The sequence below is a fragment of the Pezoporus occidentalis genome, unplaced genomic scaffold (assembly GCF_034315485.1).
Source record: "Pezoporus occidentalis ecotype Australia unplaced genomic scaffold, CSIRO_AGI_Poc_V1 ctg313, whole genome shotgun sequence".
NCBI classification, from domain to species: Eukaryota; Metazoa; Chordata; class Aves; order Psittaciformes; family Psittacidae; genus Pezoporus; species Pezoporus occidentalis.
Window position 1 is genome coordinate 350,054 of NW_026915084.1, and position 21,683 is coordinate 371,736.

General features: G+C 48.7%; 2 protein-coding genes across 2 annotated transcripts in view; one reads left to right on the top strand and one right to left on the bottom strand.

Annotated features, from left to right (window-relative positions):
- Positions 1-21,584, top strand: part of ZGPAT (zinc finger CCCH-type and G-patch domain containing) — a 38,004-nt gene extending 16,420 nt beyond the window's left edge. Inside the window, exons 2-7 of the mRNA XM_062628321.1 lie at positions 13,728-14,542; positions 15,502-15,635; positions 16,668-16,817; positions 17,831-17,962; positions 18,755-19,148; positions 19,602-21,584. Of these exons, the coding sequence (XP_062484305.1) occupies positions 13,893-14,542; positions 15,502-15,635; positions 16,668-16,817; positions 17,831-17,962; positions 18,755-19,148; positions 19,602-19,740 (1,599 nt within the window). The 5' untranslated portion in view covers positions 13,728-13,892 and the 3' untranslated portion in view covers positions 19,741-21,584. The remainder of the gene's footprint in view (positions 1-13,727; positions 14,543-15,501; positions 15,636-16,667; positions 16,818-17,830; positions 17,963-18,754; positions 19,149-19,601) is intronic.
- On the bottom strand, positions 3,546-13,412 carry ARFRP1 (ADP ribosylation factor related protein 1). The gene is made up of 8 exons (XM_062628320.1): positions 13,278-13,412; positions 11,961-12,060; positions 11,532-11,619; positions 10,655-10,737; positions 10,276-10,357; positions 9,905-9,975; positions 5,792-5,892; positions 3,546-4,437 (listed from the first exon to the last, which is right to left on the bottom strand). The coding sequence occupies exons 2-8, from the start codon at positions 12,051-12,053 to the stop codon at positions 4,350-4,352; spliced, it is 606 nt and encodes a 201-aa protein (XP_062484304.1). The 5' UTR covers positions 12,054-12,060; positions 13,278-13,412; the 3' UTR covers positions 3,546-4,349.
- Positions 21,585-21,683: the final 99 nt, after the last annotated feature.

The following is a 21,683-nucleotide window of genomic DNA, read 5'->3' on the forward strand; positions in this document are numbered from 1 at the left end:
CCGAGATGGAATGAGGAGATTCCGCCTCCACAAAGGGATCTGATTTGTGCTTAGAAAACAAAGGTCAGGCAGAATGCTGCAGCTGAGTGCTTCCCTGCGAGCGTTCCTCCTCCTCCTCTGCTTTCCACTTGAGGAGCACCCCGTTCATGGAAGGAATTTAGGCCGTTCTTCCCCCAGTGATGGTGCCCAAGCTGTCTGTGCCAGTCCTGTTGTTCTCCTACGTGAGGTTCTGATGGCTTTCAATACCAATTTGTTTCTTTCTTCCATCACAAGGTGCATCACCAGCCCTTCCCTCTGGGGTAATGGGTGCCATGGGTGAAGGCTTGGGACTGGATTTAAGCTGTGGGAGAGCTGGGACGGTACCCCCTGTGGTTTGGGATACCAAAAAGCCAAAGCATGCGTAGGGAAAGCCCCCAGCAGTGGTCATGGCAGCTGCTTTTCACCAGAGAGGCAGAAAAACAACTCCTGAAGGGTTTTCAGGAGCACAAAGGGCAACGCTGCAGGAAATGCCCGAGGTCCAGCCAATGGAACAACGTGGGATACACAGCAGGGATGCTTCATGTGGGATTTCCAACTTGTCTAAAACCCCAGGGTGATAAAGCACCTGCTCTGCTTTCTCTAATACCCTTTGTCCTAACGAGAGCTTGGCAGAAGGCAGGGGCTCGTCCCACCTCCCCGCTGGCTCTCATCCAGCCCTGGAGATGGATTTGAGGCAGACTTTAACAGAAAACTCGGCCAAAAGGGATTCTTGAGAGAACATCCAGCCTACAACCTGTCCCGTGGCAGGGCCAAGGCTGCCTGCTCTTGTCCAAACTGCTGCTGGAAACCTGCACACAACCATGGGAGTGATTCCTTCCAGAACTGAGGGCAAACTCAGTCAATGGGGCTTCTTTCTCTGGAGCATGAGCAGAGCTGCAAGAGGCAGAACCCACCTTCCTTTCTGTGTGGACACTGCTGCGGTGGCTGCCAGTCAGGACTACCCACATGAATCAGGCTGCTGCAACAAGGTGGAACACATCACCTTGTGTGGGGATGGGATGGGTTTAGCTAGTATCAGCAGTGAGTTATTCTGTGTCTGTCCACAGATCCAAATGAAGATGAAATCAGCACCACATAAATAGCACTGTGATCAACAGAGTACCCAAAAGCATGAGAAGCGTTAAGGAATGCTCTTGCCTCCCACTGCTAACACCTAATAGATGTTTGCACAGCAGGAACATTCCAGACAGGTGAGAGAAAGTTTATCTTCTGCCAATGTTCAAATAAAGTAAGTAGCATAACTACCAGGGCTATTAGACACTTCCCTTTACCTCAGCGTAAGGCATGCTAAAGGAAAAAGTGATTATTACATACAGGTGATGTATGTGTTTCCCCTTGGGAAGATAAAGTGTCTCTCCAGAGAAAGAACTGGCTGTAACCAGGCGTGGGCAGAATGGCTCGGTCTCCAAGGTATTAGATAGCTGAAAACCTGATTACATTTGAGCTACTCAGAAACATCCCTGCTTTGGTTGGAGGCCTTGCAGGGGGTTCACTTGCAATGCAAAAAACATCTTTAATAGAGGTCTGTGCTTCTTGTAAGGACTTGGATAAGCACAAGTCTAAAAGATGATAAATTACTGTTTAAATTACTCATCAAAACATAATATAATCAGCTACCAGCATGTCACCTTGGAGTGTCCCAGTGGGATTCTTTTTCAGTACAGCTTATGCATTACCATCCCTTTTGAGACAGCTTTCCCATGCCAGCTGCATCCACTGGTCTGCACTGAGGCATCATTAAGAGATAGACTGAAGCTGCAATAGGCCCAGCTGAGGGAGGAAGCCATCCTGACCTTGGGTAGCTGTGTTTATAACCACACAGAGCAGATGCAATCAAAACCCCTGCTGACTTAGCAGCACTCCACTGTCTTCATGCTCCATGAAGTAACGCTCATGGTACCTGCTCAGAGACATCTGAGCCCAGACTGTGCTTGTGCAGCATGATCCTTATCTCACACCTGATACAGCAGCTGATCCAGCTGGATTCCTCCAGTACAGTCACGCTGCAAAGCAATTCAGCAATGTCCTGTTTACCCGCTGGCTTCTCCAGCACTTGGGAAAGCTTTCGACAGTATCAGGTATCTGTGGTGGTGGAAAAACCTGCTGGTGAGGCTGTTTCCTAAAGCAGGTGTTGGGACCCAAGCAGCTGCTTGTGTGTGCCCCATCACGTAACCAGTTACTGCTCTAGAAGCTGCACTGATACCACACTTTCCACTGCTGGTTTCAGAGGAACCCTCCCTGGTTTTCTGTGCACATCACAGCAGGCTCATATTTATGTATCACAGCTGATGAATCGGTCTGAGAACTGGGAATGCTGAAGTCAGAACGATTTGCTTTAAGGCTTCCTGCTGATACGTGCCACAAAGCAGTCTTTTTGTCGAGGTACTTGTGAGAACAGCTAGGGCCTCAAACTCAAAACTGGTTTCTTCCTCCCTGGTCTCCTAGGGAATAGGGAAAGGAAGAGAGGTGAGAAGAGTATGTGGAAAGCTTGGAAAAACCCTGCTGTCCCATTAATCAGACATTGCAAATTACTTGATTAAAGTGTTTTGTCTTTCAGCAAAGCCACTGGTTTCCATCTTCAGTTTAAGCACCGACCCTGCCAACCAAAACAAAGAGCCAGGACCACAAGGATACTCAGGCTTTCCGAGATGGCCAAGTAAGAAGTCACTGGTGTCCAGCACTTCTGTGCACTTCAAGCTCTCAGCCCTTCACATGCAGCACCTGGAGAAGGTGCCACTTCTTATGGCAGGTGAGTGGTCTTCAAGGGATCCTCTACCTTCAGAGAGCGTGTAAGGTTTCCCCACTATGTCTAATGGAGCCCAATAACATCTCTGGTGCCTGGGTTAGATCTACCACTGTTTAACCCTTCTGGGATATGGCCCTGACATTGGCACCATTCGTATTTAACCTTGGGTACTGTGTTACACAAGCAATGGAAAGGGATTTGATCTCTCACCTGACAGTTTGTGTGGCCTTCTCTTATCCTATCTCCGCTACTGAGGAGGAAGGTTCTGCTTTCCAGTATTTAATTATTTCCACTGACGTGATGTGCTCAATGACACAGTCCAGCTCGCCCTCACTCTCTGACCCAAAATGGAAGGGTCAAAGGGAATGAACTATGTCCTCTTACTAAAACATCCTGCAATGAATTGTATGCAGAACATTGAGCAGAAAGTTCAGCAGAAAAGTCCTCTGACAGAAGCTGTGTCTCTAAACAAACACTACTACTGCTCAAATGGTGTTTGAATAATGTCCTCTTACCAATGTGAGTAAACCAGTGCCAGGAACAACTCACCCACTGCCAAACCACTGTAAAAAACACATGTAAGAAGAGATATTTGGTGAGATGTTAGAGATGCATCAGCACAATGACTAGTGGGGAAGGCTACATAAAAAGTGAGCACTGTTTGGCTTTGAGAGCTGCCTTTCTGCTCGCTCTTGCCTGTCAAAAGACTAGAGGGTTAAGTACCACTATTTCCAAACATCAGCTGTTTCAGCAGGACAAGTTCAAAGAAGTAGGAAGCTTTATTGCATACTGATTTCTCCCTGCCTAGAGGTTCAGCTTTCAGCCTAGATCACAGAGTGGGCTTCAATTCATTCCAGTTACAGAAGATACCAATTATTCTTATCATTAAAGAGAATGCACAGGAGATTGGCAGTCAAAGCAAGGCAGTGCTTCTGGAGCTCGTGTCCTGTTCACAATACCCATTTTAAACAGTGTACCCTTGTGCAGTTGCTGGCCTCCACATCTGCATTTACCACAGGTAAAAGTTACAAATCAACATGTCGACTGAAAATGGAGTTATAATCAACACTGTCCCTCCCCATTATACAAACAGCAGCATAACAGGGCCAGTTAACACCCCCTACAGCAACCCTGGGGCTGGAGCAGTGTGGTATCTCCTCAGTCTGAAGGGACAGCCATTGCCTAGGCTCTCCCTCCCCTCTCATATTCACCTACACGGTTCCTTCAGGAGTTCCTTCATCTCACTGGCCTCCAGCCTCTTAGACTAACAACTCAAGAACCACAAAGTAATACAGTAGAAAATTAAGTCCTTTGCATCTGCAGCAATGTGTAAGTTGCCACTTGGTCTATGCCCTCTGGTCAATGACTTAATACTTATTGTAAGAGATTCCCACCCCCCACCCAGCTGGAATCCTTTGCTCAAGTATTTTAGACACAGAAAGAGAATGTCTCCAAATTTAGGAAAGAATCAGATGTAATAGAAATCCAGTGGACCACCTTCTTTAAAGGGAGCACAAAACTGTGTGGAAAAAGACTGTCCATTCCTTGGCTGACTTGGAACTTCTTACGTGATGTCCTTCTTCCTCGGGGGCCGGTGAATGTTCCTCACCACACACTTCACCATCCACTCGATTCCTTCGTTCACTCCTTTGCTAAGGAAATAAATAGACAAGATTTCAAACCAAGGACAAAACCACGGCTCTTGCAGCCCCTGAGCCCCCCATGAGAGCAAGTGAAGGGTTGTTTTGGGCATTACTATGTTAGCTTCTCACCCATGCAAACAATGGGAGTCTGATTGCTTTTAATCAGTATATAAACTCCATCCCTTTCTTTTCTGGTGCCTGTACAAGTCTACATCCCATTTAATTAGTCAGTAGCTCTATGGAAACCTTGGGATGAGCAAGCATCAAACCACCTGAGAGCACCTCTCTGCTCTGCAGAGCTTCCCAAGCCAGGACTTCCACAGTTTATGTCAGTGCAAACTGAGACAGAAATTCTGTAAGGAAATTCCACACAGATGTGTTGTACAAACCTCACACAACTGAAGGAGTTGCACTGCAGAAGATTATTATCTATTACTTCTCTTCTAGTCAGTGCTTAACCACTGTTCTTGGGTTATTCATCTGCTTAATGGCATTTGGTCTTAGCAATGCTGCCAACAGAGATTTTTCTCATGGTTTAAGCAGCTTTTCTTATCCTTTGCGATGACTTGTATAATAACACACATAAAACCCAAAGCAATCTGAAAGCTCTGGATTCAGCACAGGCAGCAATTCAGACAGCAGTATTTCTGGCCATCTGGAACAGTACTTTAGACTTATGCCAAATTGCACTTATCACTCAAACTGAAAGTGCAACCAAAATATTACAAGACTCAACGCACAACAGTGACGACACGGTATCAAGAATCTAGTGGGCTGGTCAAGGTCATGGCAGCAGCTGCATGCTGTGCAGCTGAGGAAGAATCAGCTTCCCAAATGCTGATGTGCTCTAGTCACTGTATCTTAAACCACAAGCGTCCCCAGTGTAAGAGCACTACTGGAGATTGTAATGTTATCTACACTACAAAGCTCATCTGCACGCCAAGAAGTCCAGACGCAAGAGCGTAATTACACCACCACCAGTGGAACACCACTCATCTCTCTGGCAGTGTCAGAAACAGCTGTATTTCCAGTTGATTTCTTACACAAAAGCCAGGAGCTGCAGCGAGTCAATGACTGCAAAGATTACTGTGTACAGGGAAGGGATGATAAAGCACAAGAATCAGCAGCTCCACATCCCGCTGCTCTCAGCCAGCAGTGTATTTCCATTGGGTTTCATATGTGGGATTTACAGATGAAGTTACTGACCCTGTGCAAGTCCAAGGTTCACAAACAGTGATCTGTATCTGCTGGGAAAGAAGTACAGCTCCCCCTCAGGGACTATTAAATCCTACAGTACTGCCCTGCTTGTGTGACTCCCTGCAGCTGCTCAGTTAACCAGCACCCCATCTGTTCTCATACTCACCCAGTCAGAGCAGAGCAGGCTTGGGTCAGGCAGTCCCTCTTCCCAATTTTGTTAATGCAGTCACTAAATGCTGTCTTGATGTCAGGGATGGACAGGCAAGTCTGCAAGGGAAATCAGAAGACCTTGCTTTCTACACTACAAGAGATGATGACCTTCTTCCAAATGAATCCTACCACATCCACAGTTGTGCTTCAGTCAGGGTGGCACAACGCTGTAAGCTCAAACCACCCCAAGACAACACCTATTTACAAAGCCTTCTGAAACTACCAGTTTCAGAACTCCAGCAGCTGGAGGAGCCACCTCTTTCACCTTGTCCATCTTTGAGGCCTTTGACAAGTCCACTTTTCCCATAGCAAAGTGGTGCTGTAGCCATTTTCCCCCCATTTAATCCAGGATAATCACGTCCCTTTTCACCCTCTGAAACAATCATGGCTTGCCCTAACTCCCCCAAAGCTGTTCAGTCATTGCTCTCCATAGACATCTGCATCAGGAAGAGTTTTGCCTCTGAGGAGATTTTGCACTATTCACACTGTTACAGCAGAATGATGCTGAATCACAACCCTAGCCCTGCTTTCCCCTTGGATAAAGCACAGTAACACCACTGAAGCATCAATTCAGAGAAGCCCTGGTTTAGTGCTTAAGGGGAAGCCGTGCCCTGGAATCTTGTCTTACAGCAAAGGATGAGGCACATTACCCATCACTTCACCAAAGAGCATCTGAGCTTCTCGTGTTTGGGAGGAAATGTCAGCTGTGGCTTCCAAGTTCCCCTCTTTTCCACCTCCATAGCCACGTTACAAAACGCTTGTTTAGAGATGTGTTTTGCTTCTCAACTGAAACCACACAAACCAAGAGCAAACTAGGGAAGCTGGTTCTGTGCTCACATCAACAGTGTACCATTACAACAATACAATCCACAGCTGACCTTTCTGGAGTGATGGTATCTACCCTGCATTCCAGAGGAAACTCGCACAACTGGACAAATCTGACTTCCCCAAAGGGATGCACCATGAACCATCTTTTCATGAAGGCTCTTCAAGACCAAGTGCAGCCAGGACTGACCTGCCTGCACAACCAAATTCCTTTTATGAAGAGTTCAGAACCCCAGATTAAGACTCAGGAACAACACACCTAAGAAAGGTATCAAGCAGCAAGGTTCCATTTCTGGAGCCACCTGCAGAAAAGTGTGAGCCACTGTTTTAGGCAAGAAAGGTTGAACTGTAGAGTCTGAATCCATTTGCTGAATCATAGAACTGTAGAACGGTTTGGGTTGGAAAGGACCTGAAGATCATCCAGTTCCAACCCCCCTGCCATGGCCAGGGACACCTCACACTAAACCATCTCACCCAAGGCTCCATCCAACCTGGTCCTGAACACTGCCAGGGATGGAGCATTCACAACCTCCCTGGGCAACCCATTCCAGTGCCTCACCACCCTCACTGTAAAGAACTTCCTCTTTATATCCAATCTAAACTTCCCCTGTTTCAGTTTGAACCCATCACTCCTTGTCCTATTGCTACAGTCCGTAATGAAGAGTCCAGTGCAGGAAAGGCAATGCTGCTGCTTGGTCTCTCATCAGCATAAAACCTGAAGTTTAGGCTCTTTGACCATCTCAAGAGTAATCAGTCAGCAGAACAGAACTAAGACAGAAACAACAGAAAGGTGGACAGCCTCAGGAAAGCTATTTAATGTAGATTTTAACCAGCCTGACCTATATTCTGTGCCATTTTTTACAAGCTCATTTTAAGTGAAAACTACAGCTTGCTTGAATTAAAGCAAGCTGATTTAAATCAAAACCAGCTGGCCAGGGAAGCTGTGGTACTGAAGCTGGAAATTTGGCAGCCATGAAGAAGGGCTATTTCCTAACAACTGTATGGAAACTCATCAGTGCTATGAGTCTTCAAATACATGCTGCTACTTAGCATGACTCCTCTCATTTTGCAAAGACACGAGGAGGCTCTCCAACATTCTGGAGATTCCAAACTACATTCCTAAGATGTATTTTAAGATTAGGAAGGCAAAACTTCCTCCCAAAGACAGCACACAACTTCCAGTTCTTTTCACATCCTACTTTTCTGCTCAGTTTTTCCTGTATTAACAGTGCTCCAAAATGAAGCCATTCTATCCTCAAGTTTTAACAGTTCATTCTGCTCAAATATACAGCTATTCTAAACCTTTAACCAGCTGCATTCACATTAAAATGGCAAATACACATTCTTATTCTGCAGTAGGTAAGCCAAACTACCTGATATTGTCTGATTTGAAAGGGGCTCCACATGAATTATTATATGTTAGGCATTTAATTCCCCTACAAAGCTTTCCTTTAAAAACCAAACCAAACTCCCTCCCACAACACATGGGACCCAGCCTTTTAATTAATTACAGAATGATCCAGTTTTGAAGCTGCTGCTAAACACAGCATTCCCCTGGTACAACCCCCTACCCCCCATGTACAGCATTGTTATGACATTGGAATTGGTGTTCTATGCACTCTATGACTGTACTTTACCTCTAAATGCAGCTAAAGCCCACTCCTCCCTGGCAGTGCTGAGCAGATGAGATTTGGGGTAGTGGGGCCTATTAACAGCAGAATTCTTTCCTACAAGCAATATCCAAGATCATACCCTAGGAGCAGACCTCTAAATACACAATTTAAGTATTTATTAAATACATAGAGCAAAACTATACCAACTGATACAGTTTATAATCTCTTGTTCTACAACAGTAAAGACGCACTAAACGTGTGGGCTGGTCCCTAAAAGGGCAAGGATTCAGTTGTAGCTTTTAACTTGAGAACCTGTTCCAAATACCTCTTTCCAGTCATATACAAAGTCCCCATTTTTCTTTAGTCTGAAGAGGGTGCCAGAAGCGCTGGTCTTTGCAGTACACCCCTACCAAAATATCCATACACCGCCATAGGGAAAATTGGAGCAGCTTTCCAGGTCACTGAATACAGTGTATTTCTCAACAGCTAAAGGCAAGAGTGCAGACTGCTCCCTGCTGTGAAGCTGTAGTGGTGCATGGAAATATGAGAGTATCACGCAGAAAAGACATAGCAGTGATCACAGCCAAGACAGGAGCACAAATCAGCAGCTCTGTCTCAATCTCATGCTCTCTTTTAAGTGGAATTAGGCTTCTTCTGTTTCTAAGACTAGATAATCTTGCAATCATGTAAAAAAATCTGCTGTGCTGCACACATGAAGCATAACCCCAAACCCTCATTTAAAGCCAAACTGGTGTCTATGGAATTCTCCGGTATTCCCGCAAGAACACTCACTGAGAGAGGTGTAAATCCAAGGGAAGAATCTGGGATACATTTGCAGACTGAAAAAGACATGATCACAGCGCCAGGGCTGGTACTTCCAAACCGTACTGGAAGTCTCTGGCTCCATCTAGAGATTCATTCCTCGAACTGCAGTACTGGAATTCCAGCGGAAAGGAAGAAAACATGGAAAATACCACGGAGACTTTAGGCACTCTCCTCCCTGTTTTCCATGCTGGAGGAGGTGAGGACTGCCCTGGATGTGCCTCCTAAGCAGCCACACTGTAGTGTCCACTAACTTGTCAAACAGAAAACAAGAGGTTTGCAGTTCTGGGTACGCTACAAAGAATCCAAATATCACTACCAAGAAAAGGCATTCCATGGAACTCACTGCTGGTTTTGATGGAATGCTCTGGGACAAACAGAATGCTCCATTGAACAGATCTTATCTAGTTATGGGAAAGGGATGACATTGCTTCACATGCATTTATTGGGCTGCTCTCAGGTAGCAGCAGGGCAGCTAAACATCTTTTTGCTGAATAAACAGGAAAAAACAGTATCAAGATACCAAGTCATGATGCAAGAAAGACCAACCATAACTACATAGTCTGTTATCTTCATGTAAGGAGCTCAAAACAGCTGAGATGGACGTGCCTGTAGTAAGCTCATTTATACCACTGGAAAAGGGTTGGAGGAGAAAGTCAGTTAAAGCTAAATTCAAAGCACTTATTTCCAGCAGGGGGGAAGTGCCACAGGATCAGCCCAGGAACATGAAGCATATTTAACATGAACGCAGAGCTCACCTTTCCAAGGCTTATTTGCTCACTTAAGAAGTAAATCTGTAATAATATTACCTCTACATCTTGCTTGTTGGCCAACACCAGAATGGGAACCCCCTCCAAAGCCTCACTGGTAATCATCTTCTCTGTAAAGCACAGAAACAAAACCAGAGCTTTAGTCACTCCTGGAAAATAAAGTTGTGCAAATGCTTGACATCGACTATGTCAACCTAGGAAGGAAGAAAGAGGCTCCTTCAAGGTCATTATAGGCTACAAAGGCGAGTCCTGTGTTACAGACAAGACAGATTTCAACCAGAAAGTGCAAAAGCACTGCAGACGTGTCATTAACAGGCTTCAAGGACACAGGAATAGATGTGACAGCAATGAGTGAACTGTGCCTCAACACTCTCTGAAATCACAGCGCAGGTAAAACACAATGTACTCACCAAAAGCTCTTTTAGATTCGGAGAGCCTCTCCTCATCCGTGGAGTCAATAACGTAGATCACTCCATGAGATTCAGCATAATACTGGAAGGAGAACACAGGCATTAGTGCATTTATCCACTCCTTTGTTCCTCTTCCTGGGTTTTGGGGGTGAAATTTTGATACAACTCTTAAGTATGGGTTGGTAAGTGCTGTCTGTGAACACTAATGCAAATATTAAGCATGATCTTTGTTAATCTTGCACAGATACAGGTGAATCTCTGGAGAAGTGCTGATGCTAAATATTAGGGTTACCAAGAAGGCTGCATCATTACTAAATGCTCATCATGCTTCTAAAAGAGACAAAACCATTTCTAAAAGAAAAACAAAAGCATCTCCCACCTTGTCCCAAAGAGACTGCAGCTCCTCCTGTCCCCCCAGATCCCAGAACATGAGCCGAGTTTTGCCAACATCAATAGTACCAACTACAGGGAAAAAAAGACAAAATCCATTGACAGTGAGATGTTCTTTAGAGCACAAACACCTGCAAATCCCCTTAAGAAGTGTGGGGTAGAACAGAATTCCAGAGGAACACTCAGTGGCTACTCTCAACAACAGTCAAATACCCTCACAAATAGCAACACTGATATCAGGGTCATATCAATGCAAATGATACCAGGATCAAGGCAATGAATCAACTGCAAGGAAGCTTAGCTTGATCTTGGAGTGTAGCACTCAAGGGGAGTACTTGGGGGTTTAAGACTTCAGGGTTTTTAACTCAAAAGCTAAGAAAGCTGATGTTATTCTCTTACAAAAGACACGGGGAGTTGGGGGATTCAGTTTCTCCTTCTAGGAACTACTTTGCCCTTGCCAATAGACCTCACAGCAGCTTTCTAGCAGCCTTCCAGTATCTGAAGGGGTCCTATAGGGATGCTGGGGAGGGACTCTTCATTAGGGACTGCAGTGACAGGACAAGGGGTAACGGGTTCAAACTGAAACAGGGGAAGTTTAGATTGGATCTAAGGAGGAAATTCTTTCCTGTGAGGGTGCTGAGGCACTGGAATGGGTTGCCCAGGGAGGTTGTGAATGCTCCATCCCTGGCAGTGTTCAAGCTTTAGTGTGAGGTGTCCCTGCCCATGGCAGGGGGGTTGGAACTGGTTGATCTTAAGGTCCTTTCCAACCTGAACTATTCTATGATTCTATTTCTAACCATTTCAAACAAGAACCAGCTCTTGCCCAACTGCAGCAAAGCTGAAGAATTCCAGAGAGATTTACTTACTGTTTAAGCCCACAGTGGTTGTGATTTTGGACAGACTCATCCCTTTGTAGTTCTTGTTAAATCGGGTCTTGGTTTGTTCAAGGAAGGTCTGAAAAGGAGTAAGAAGCCGTATTTAGTCTCAAATTGGGGTAACCCTAATCCAAACCTCCCTCTGCGTTTCTGAGGAATCCAGCTGCAACAGACACTGCCCTGCTTAACCTTGGAACAAACCACCCTTTTTGTTCCCGATTTTAGCGAGGAAAGAAGGGATCACGGGTGATTATGGGATTAGCAAAACCCCAGCTACAACCTTCAAGGCTTATGCTAACTTAAAGTAAGAGGGAAAAGGTGCTTCTTTGGCGTGACATCACTAAAATAACTCACAATACAATCCACCCTGCCTGGTGGATGTTCAGAATTGCACGTGCCCCCCTCATAACCAGCACTTACAGTTTTCCCAGCATTGTCCAAACCAAGGATCAGGACGCAGTACTCATCCCTCTGGAACATGTATTTATAGAGCCCGGACAGCAGAGTATACATCCTGCTCCTGCAACGAGTACCAGGAAATATTAGCAAACAGATCATTCCCAAAAATCTCTCATGCCACAACGTTTCCCAACAGCAGATAAAGAAATGCTGTTCTTCTTTTATCAGTAACTGTCGTATTTCAGCAATCCCAGGACAAATCACAGATCCAAGGGAGACTGTGTGAGTAACTCAAGACTGAGTCTTTAAACACAAGTGAGAGATTATCTTCCAAAGAGCTTGACCTCTTTCTGCACATAGTGCCCAGTGTGCACTGCAAACACAACCCTCATTTGAAAACCACCCTGTTTGCTTCTGGGCTTAAACAAGAGCTATCTATAACTGTATCCCAGGATCTTTAATGGTTGAACTGAAGGCAGTGAATCTTAGAAGTGCATAAAATCTCCTGCTTGTCTTAATTTAAGCCTTAGCCAGTAACAAACTCTGTTACGGTATCCACTATACAAGTGTTTTGTCATCTTACAACGCCATGCAGGCGAGGCAGGTAACTGCCAAAAGCACAGGACTAAGACTCAAAGCGACACAAACACTGGCACAGGGTACCCAGGGAAGCTGTGGCTGCCCCATCCCTGGCACTGTTCAAGGCCAGGTCGGACACAGGGGCTTGGAGCAAGCTGCTCTAGTGGAAGGGGTCCCTTGGAGGAGTGGAGGAGCTTTAAGGTCCCTTCAACCCAAACCAGGCTGGGATTCTATGACAAGATTTGCTAAGATACAGGAAGCAGCACGGGTACCATCTGACTCACACAGCATTGCAACAACTCTTCTGCTTAAATACTAACGGAACCTCGAGGCAAAGGCTTTGCACGGCAACCATCTGCGACCCAGTGTGCAGATTAATATTCACTCTGAAGCGAAACGCCGTTCCCTGAAGGGGAAATACAGCTGCTCCGGCCTACGGGTGATGGAGGCGCTTCTGGGGCTGGGCACTCGGCAGGCGGACGGGGCACCTCGGGGCGCGGGGGGGGCTGTCCTACGGGAGGCACCAGGACCGCAGGATGGGGTCCGCTCCCCCTTTCGGGCCACCGAGTGACCCTGGCCGGGCCCAGCTATCGGAGACACCCCCCCACCCCAGCCTGACAGGGGGGAACGGGCCCTCACCGCCATTTCCCCCTCACGGCCCAGGGCCAGCTCCCGCCCCGAGCCCAGCCGCGGCCCTGCCGCCCCCCCCCCGAACGCGGAGGAGCGGAGGACAGAGCCCGACACCCGCGGGCTCCTCACCCGGTACCGGAGACCCCGCTCGCCACACCGCTCCTCAGCGCTCGCCATCGGCACCGGCCGCCGGCGCCATTTCCCCCCGCGGGGAACTCTGGGAAATGTAGTTCTGACGCTGGGGAGGAGCGTTGGGTGTCTACGGGAGGAGGACTACAACTCCCAGAATGCCTCGGGAGGCCTCAGTGCGCAAGCTCTGAGTCAGCGGGAGAAACCGGAAGAGGAGGTGATAGGGGTGTCATGGCGGCGGTGCGGGGGGGAAAGGGGAGTTGAGGGGTGAGTGGGGCCGCCACGGCAGGGCCTGGTCCGGAGCTGCCGCCAGCCCCGAGGCGGAGGGGCCGCGGGGGGAGCGGGGTTTCAGCGTCCTGGAGCGGGCGCCGTGGCGGGAGAGGGGAGGGCAGGGCAGGGCAGGGCCGGGCCCGGCCTTTCCTCAGACTCTCTCATCGCCTTTCGCTGCAGGAGCATCGGCCTGGTTCCTTCGGAGGGGAGAAGCAGGACGGGGGTGGATGGTGGCCTCTGCGGACAAGGGTTTGTTACCCAGAAAGGCGCTGGGTTTAAGTAACTCTGGGTACGTGCTAAGTTCCCGTAAAGGACACAGTTAAACACACCTTTGTTGTGCTGATAATGGATGAAGAGAGTCTGGAAGCAGCAATTCAGACCTACAATGCCCAACTGCAGCAGGTGGAGCTGGCGCTGGGAGCCGGCCTGGACCCGTCCCAGCAGTCGGACTTGATTCAGTTGCAGGAGGATTTAAAGCAGCTGATAGAACTGACCGAGTCCAGCCTGGTGTCTGTCAAAAAGAGCAAACTTCTGGCGACTCTGGATACAAACGCTGCCTCCTCCTCCACCCCAGGAGGTCCCCTGGAGCAGGGCACCGACCCAGAGACGTCTGCCCAAGATGAGGAGTATGCTGCCTTTAAAGAAGCCATTGCTGAGATTGGAAGTGATGCGAAGCCTTCAGCTGATAACGGTGAGATGTCAGCAAAGAGGGATGAGGAAACTGATGGCAGAAACGAATCAAAACACAGTGAAGAGGAGAAGGAGTCTGACAGAGAGGAAGAGGAGGAGGAGGGATTGAGTGGGATGAAGGTTAAAGCTCCCTACTACAGCTCCTGGGGGACGCTGGAGTACCACAATGCCATGATTGTGGGGACAGAGGAGTTGGAAGATGGCAGTGCAGGGGTGCGAGTGCTCTACCTGTACCCAACCCACAAGTCCCTGAAGCCCTGTCCCTTCTTCCTGGATGACAAGTGCAGATTCAAAGAGAACTGTCGGTAAAGAAGGCAAAAGGGGGTGGGAGGGGGTTTCTGTCCTTCTGCTGCTGATGCCGCGGTGTTCCGAGGGATAAACCTGCTCTGGAAGTGCCACGTTTGGCTTTTTTCCCCGAGGAAAATTGGCCTTTTTATGGCTTTTGCAAGTGTGTTTTGGTGCAGTGGCATCAGCGTGGCTGTTTGCTTCCGCTGAAGCAGAGGTGAGATGGGAAAGTTGCAGAGAATCAACTGCACCCAAACAAGTGGCTACATTAACAACTGAGCGTTCTAAACTAAGCCAGCAAAGCTTGGCTGTCAGTAGTTCGAGCATTCACGAGAGGCCAGAGGGTCTCTTACCACTGGGTAAGGCCTTGAGCAGCTTGATGAGTTGGACTAGAGACCTCTGTATCCATGAGATCCTGCTTGTTCCAAAGGACCCGTGAACTGTTCTACTGGATGTATCAGTAGCAAAGAGAGCCTGATGCTCTGGGGTGGGGTGCTTTCTTCATTATATGACATAAATAGTGTGTTCAAGGTGAAAAATTAATAACTTGTATGACCTTAGAGCAGCTCCCCGTGCCTAAAGGGGCCAACAGGAAACCTGGAGAGGGGCTTTGGACAAGGGGGAATGGCTTTAACCTGACAAAGGAGAGATGTAGATGAGACATTAGGCAGAAGCTCCTCCCTGTGAGGGTGCTGAGGCGCTGGCACAGGGTGCCCAGAGAAGCTTTGGCTGCCCCATCCCTGGCAGTGCTCAAGGCCAGGTTGGACACAGGGGCTTGGAGCAAGCTGCTCTAGTGGAAGGGGTCCCTGTCTGTGGCAGGGGTTGGAGCTGGAGGAGCTTTAAGGTCCCTTCCACCCCAAACCATTCCAGGATACCCTAATAGCCATTGAAGATGCATCACCCCTGACAACTTGTTGGCACTTTCATCTCAAGCCTGCTCCAATGAGGTCGGTAATTCCTCTTCTCCCTTCCCTGGCAGGTTTTCCCATGGGCAGGTGGTCTCTGTGGAGGAGCTTCAGCCCTTCCAGGAGCCCAACCTGAGCACGCTGGAGGTGGGCTCCTCCTGCCTGGCGAAGCACAGTGATGGGATATGGTACGCAGCAAAGATAACTGGTGAGTCTGAGTGGGCTTTGCAGGATTCCAGGTGGAAGATGGAGGCTGGTGCTTACATGAATGTAGAACTTGGCTGGTTTGGTTAATGGTAGAAAAGCTGCAGCCCTACAATGGAAATCTTGACATAGCTGAGAAAATACTCTGAATTTTGTTAAACTTGGGAAGGGAATAGGCCAGGAAACAGGAGAATGTTAGACAAAAAGAAGACATAAAGATCAGGATCTGAAGGGGGCCTATAGGGATGCTGGGGAGGGACTCTTCATTAGGGACTGTAGTGAATAGGACAAGGGGTAACGGGTTCAAACTTAAACAGAGGAAGTTTAGATTGGATCTAAGGAGGAAATTCCTTCCTGTGAGGGTGCTGAGGCACTGGAATGGGTTGCCCAGGGAGGTTGTGAATGCTCCATCCCTGGCAGTGTTCAAGGCCAGGTTGGACGAGGCCTTGGGTGAGATGGTTTAGTGTGAGGTGTCCCTGCCCATGGCAGGGGGTTGGAACTGGATGATCTTCAGGTCCTTTCCAACCCGAGCTATTCTGTGATTCTATGACTGTGTCTCTGTTAACTGCCCAGGAAGGGAGGAGGCAGGTGGTGTAGGGATTTGCATGCATATTGGGTTCGAATTACAATCATCTCCTCTTGTTTAACCAGAAGTCAGGGACTGGCCCTGCCCATCAGCTGCTGACACAGGCTTCTCCTGACCTGGGATTTCTCTCTTTCCATCTTTCTTTGCCTGTTGTTAGGTCAGAGGGGAGCAAGTCTTAACTTCGCTTTGATTCAGTTTCCAACAGCCCATCTTAATTATTAGAAGTGAACCTTTAAGTCTCAACATAGGCACTGTGGAAGAAGCTTTTCATTGCAGTGGGTGCTTCTTCCTCCCAGACAAAAGCACAAAGCAAAAGCAGATTTTCTTTAAAACACATGTTCTTTGGCCATCCCCCTCTCCCATATCATTCCCTGGAGCTAACTCTGATATAGAAAGCCCTCTGTCAGTTGGATACATACTGGGTTCTTGTCCTTGCTTTTCCTTCTATAGACATCGACAGTGGTTACTACACGGTGAAGTTTGATTCTCTGCTGCTCAAGGAAGCTGTTGTGGAAGGAGACAGTGTCATTCCCCCACTGCGAAGTGAAGAGGCTGCCGAGTCTGACGAAGACAGTGTTGATGATTCTGGTTATGCTAAAGGTGCGAGCAAAACACCTTGAGATCTAGGTCTGCCTTCCTCTGGGACCTATGGAATTACTCTCCTGGAGCTGCCCTTATAAGTGTCTCACCTCTGATGAAAGAGCAAAGCACCTCTTTGTACATTGCTGAGCAGTAATCAGCTGGCATGTTACAATTGCAAACTAAAACCTTTGGTTTATGCAGGCTGTTGGGCTGTGGGTTAATGAAGGTTGGAGGTTTCCATGGGAACTTCCAGTATGTGAAAGAGGGTTTGAAGCAGAGTTCCAGGCTCTCTGCTTCTTATGTGCCTGGCTAAGTTGAGCTAATAAGTGAGTGAGGAGACTTCCTTGTCTCTGGGAGCTTTGTGTAGCTACATGAGTAGAGACCCCAGTAACTGTGAGTGTTTGGTCCTTCCAGTGCCTCGATGAGGTTGGAGGAGCAGCCATGCCCTGTTTCACAACTGAAAGCTGACACAAAGAGAGCCCAAGTGACTTCTTTGAGATTAAACAGGCAACACCGCCCCTGTGCCAGTGCCACAGGTACATCACAGGGACAAAGTTGTGTCCTGGAGCTCTTTACGTGTCACCTAATAGAGATTATTGCATCCTAATAACACAGAATTAGCCTTGTGGCCTAGAGGAGCTTCATACCAGAGACATGAGCTGGAGGCACAGGATAAGTGTGATGTGCCACTGTGCCAAAGTTTACTCTGATGGTGTATGTCACTCTATCACCATCCTGGAAGGAAGGAAGGAAAAGAAGCATAAAGACTCCTGGAGGATTCTGCCTGGAACTGTGGGGTGGTGCATACATTAAATCAAGTGAGAGCTCATGTTAAGTGACTTGCTGTGCAATGTTCCTAAAAGTGAGAGCTCAATAGGAACTAAACAGGGCTGGAGGAGCATCCAAATGGTTATGGGGTGTGAAAAGTACATTGTACTGGGGGCGTTTCATGTTGTGAGGATGCCCACATGAAGGTTTTGCATAGCAGCTTCATTTCCATGTTTCACTGATTCTTCTCTCCTGTGCCACAGTGATAGATTCAAGAGTTCCAGAGAATGGGGAATGGTCTCCTGCATGCAGCTCATCCTTCGGTGGCTGGGAAGCTCATACTCGTGGTATCGGCTCCAAACTGCTTGTTCAGATGGGATACGAGTTTGGGAAAGGTAAGGGGGAGAGAAGGGGGTCCTGGTGCTGCCTCCATGGTTCCTAAAGCTAGATAAGAAAAGCAAGGTTTTGGATGAAGCTGAAACTTCCCTGTGCTGAAGATAAGAGATAAGGCTGGAGCTGTGTGAGGAATCACAGCTGTGTTGGGAGGCAAGAAGGGATAACTCAGTTAATGGAAGTAGAGGCACATGTGTGTGTGCACCAGCCCCTCTAGGGTAATAACAGAAACTGGAGGCATTTGGAACCATGGTCAAGTTGATGATTAAAGCCGTGAGAGCTGTTGTGTGAGATGTTCAAAGGCTTTAGGTGGAAGGGAGCTGATCTGTGATGCTTCTGATGTCTGTGTTAAAGCATCTGCTGGCTCTAGACGCAGACTTCAAAGCCTGCTCAACCAGCTTCTCACTACACAAATTGCCTTGAGCCTTGGGGGCTTTGGGAGGGCAGTCTGCTCCTTGCAGTTGTCTCTGCTCCTCCCAGAGGAACCAAACCAGTTTGAAGAAGAAGCTGACTTGAGGAGCTGAGAACATGGGGCTGAATCTGGTTTGACAGAAACCAGCCTGACCGATGGCCTCGGGTGTCTTATCACATCTTCTGCTGTCAAAGGCTCCTCTCATAGTGTCTGCCCCCACCGTGCTGTGGCCTTTGCTGCTCCCCTTGACTTGGATGGGAGTCACAGCTTCTTGTGCCTGCTGAGCTGTTCCAAGCTTGTGGCTGTCAGCGTGAGCTTGTGCTGGGAGGTGGCTCGGAGAGGGGATGTCCTCACTCACTGCAATCACTTGGTGTCTCCTCAGGGTTAGGGAAGAACTCTCAGGGCCGAGTGGAGCCAGTGCAGGCCGTGGTGCTGCCTCGAGGGAAGTCCCTTGACCAGTGTGCGGAGGTGCTCCAGAGGAGGAAGCAGGGGAAGCTGGACCCAGGCAAATCCAGGAAGTGCCAAGCCAAGGGAAGCAGCCGGAAGCCTTCCCACAACGTGTTTGACTTCCTGAATGAGAAGCTGCGAGGGAAGAGCTCGGGGGAGAAGGCTGGAGGGATGGCAGTGCCCAGGAGGACCAGCAAAGAGATCTACCACGCCAGCAAGAGCACCAGGAAAGAACTGAGTGTCCGCCTCCTCCAGACAGTGGAGAAGATCGAGCAAACACAGAGGGATATCATAGGAATCCAGCAGGCCCTGGAGCGCAACATTGGGCGGTAGGAAAACAGCCTCTTTGGGACTACAGGGGGGACTGAGAGTTGTGGGGCTGCTGGGAGAAGGGCTGGGCTTGAGATGAGGTATAGGAGGAGTAAGTGATGTGTGTGGATGAGATCTAAGGGGGAGAGGAGGAGAGAGACTTTAGTGTGTGCTTCAGACCAGCTTGGACACTGGCAGGTGTGTTTGGGGTCCTTTGGCTGGAATTGAGGCTGTGGTGAAGAGAGGAAAGGTGCTGGAGTCTTTCCTTCTCATGCCCACCTCTGCCGTGCTGCTGAGCATCAGAGGAGGATGTTTTCTAGCCCAAATTGTGCTGAGCATCAGGTTCTTCCTGGCTTTCAGCAGGTCACTTGTCCAAATCCCACAGGAAAGGGCAAACCTTCCTGGGATGATGATGACAAGCCTTTGATCTTACCCATGCAGGATGACTTTGCCATTATGTTTTTTGCTTCTAGGCACAGTGTTGCTACAGCTCAGCTGAAGGAGAAGCTGGCTAATGCCCACAAACAGCTGGGGCAGCTGCAGGCCCAGGAAGCCAGTCTGCAGCAGGAGCAGAAGAAAGCAGACACACACAAGAAGATGACTCAGTTCTAGTCTCTCAGAGAGGTGTTTGGCTGCAGTGATTGTCCTTCCAGCCAGCCCTGGTGCTCACAGCCTCAGAGCCTGGGGGAGCCTTCCTGCTCCTCCGGGTCTCAGGCTGCCCAGCCTGGAAAATGGGCTGAAAAGCAGTCATTCCTATACCCAGATGGCTCTGAGCATTGCTGGGAAGGTGAGGAGCACGCATCCTGGAAGCAGTCAGTGGGCCTGAGCCACAGGAAACAGGATTCTCTGCTCTCTTTGCACACTTCTTCCCTTTGCTATCACTACAGAGTCTGTAGCTCCTCTGATGGTAACGTTGCTGGCTACACAGCAGCTGAGGAGGGGCTTTGAAAGCCCCACATCCTGCGTCAACTGTGGCTTGTGTCGGCAGCCAACTGACAAACACAGAGCAGAGGCAGGGTCCCAAAGCAGAGCAGGGTGAAAACAACAAAGGCCAATGGCTTCAGCTGCTCTCTGCCTTGCAGGTTTTGCCATGGGGTTCAGCGGAGAGCACAGTTTTGGGGGGAGCAGCTCCTCGTAGCCTCAGTGTAATGAGCAGACAGAAAACTGGCAGCTTGGAGGTGGGCTCTCGTTGCCTCAAGCTTCAGGTTTCATCTGTTTGGGTGTAAGAGTATCCCAGGACATGCTGTAGCCTCTTTGACTTGGCATGGTGCTTCCACAAATGGAGTGCCAAAGCTGGCGGGGATAAGAGGAGAGTAACAGAGCTTCAAACCTCCCAGGTTCTGTCCCAGGTGGCTCGCTGGACACAGGTCCTCTTCTTAAGCCCCCTCAGGGCCCGGATCCAGCCCCTGGCTGAGCCCTGAGATGGGTCTGTGCAGTGCAGCCCTGTGTGTGGCAGAGCTTCAGGCCGGGCTGGAGGCAGGTAGAGCAAGCAAAGTGCCCTTCCCTGCAGCGTGGACAGGCTGGACCTGAAGGGTGTCTTCCCCCAGGTTATGTTGTGCATTGGTGGCAGCCAGTCCTTGCCCCAGAGGAGATGATGGCTTCATCAGGCTGTTTCTTGTGGGCCTGGTGCAGTGGAATTGTTTTTAGAAGAAATAAATGTTTCCAATTTCATGCCAGTATCTTAAGGATCATTTTGTTCCTTCATTTAAGGAATCAATTTCCTTTTATTCCGTGAGTCATTTCTCTGATGGGAGCTTTTGCTCCTTTGGTACCACCTTTTCTGCCTGTTGTCAAGGTGTCAGCTTGGCCAGGGCTGCACCAGCCAGCTGCCAAACTCACCAGGAAGGCTGAGGCTGAAGGAGAAGGGATCGGAGTTGTGGGACTCAGCATTGCTGCAGACACCCCTCGGGAAACACGGCGACAGCAGAAGTGAACAAGAGGAGCATCTTCAGGGAGCCTCTGAGTGACTTTTTCCTCCTGGCATGCTCTTGGATCCTGCTGTGATGGACTCTGCTGATGGGAAAGGTGCTGTGGGCTGCCCTGAGTCATCAGCATCAGTCTGTTTCTCGCTGTATTATCTTCATTGTGTTGAATTTGGGTTCTCTGCACTGGGCTTAACTCAAGGGTTTAACAAGGGTTGCTCAGTGCCCTTCCTTTACAAGTGACTGTTTCCCACACTTGAGTGGTATGAATGTGCCTGGCTTAGCATGAGTGCGCACTGAGGCAGCGCTGATGGGCTGAGCTGGGCAGAGAAACACCTTGGGCTTGTTTTGTGCTCTGACACTATTTAACATCATCACCTCTTCCAGAACCATCAGCCCTGTGTCTTGGCCGAGTCGTGGTTTGACCCTGCCTTGGGATTTCCACAGCCTTCCTTACCAGAGTCCTGTTGGAAGGGCTGCTGCCTCCCTCCCAAGGCAGTTCCCATCCCTGGTGAATAAAGTTGGGGTTTATTTGATCCCTCTCTCCTCACGAGGCAGTGTTCATTTGCAAGGTAATGCTCATCTGTGGTGACCCATCCTTTTCCTTCCATTGCCTGGGGCTAGAGGGCTGGG

What these genes read in the sequence shown, in the direction of transcription:
- ARFRP1 (XM_062628320.1), bottom strand. Translation starts at nt 12,053, where the DNA reads ATGTATACTCTGCTGTCCGGGCTCTATAAATACATGTTCCAGAGGGAT. An exon ending in TGCAGTCTCTTTGGGACAAG is followed by an intron (nt 10,358 to 10,654) that starts GTGGGAGATGCT and finishes TTCTCCTTCCAG; the next exon opens with TATTATGCTGAATCTCATGG. An exon ending in GCCTGCTCTGCTCTGACTGG is followed by an intron (nt 4,438 to 5,791) that starts GTGAGTATGAGA and finishes TTATTTCCTTAG; the next exon opens with CAAAGGAGTGAACGAAGGAA.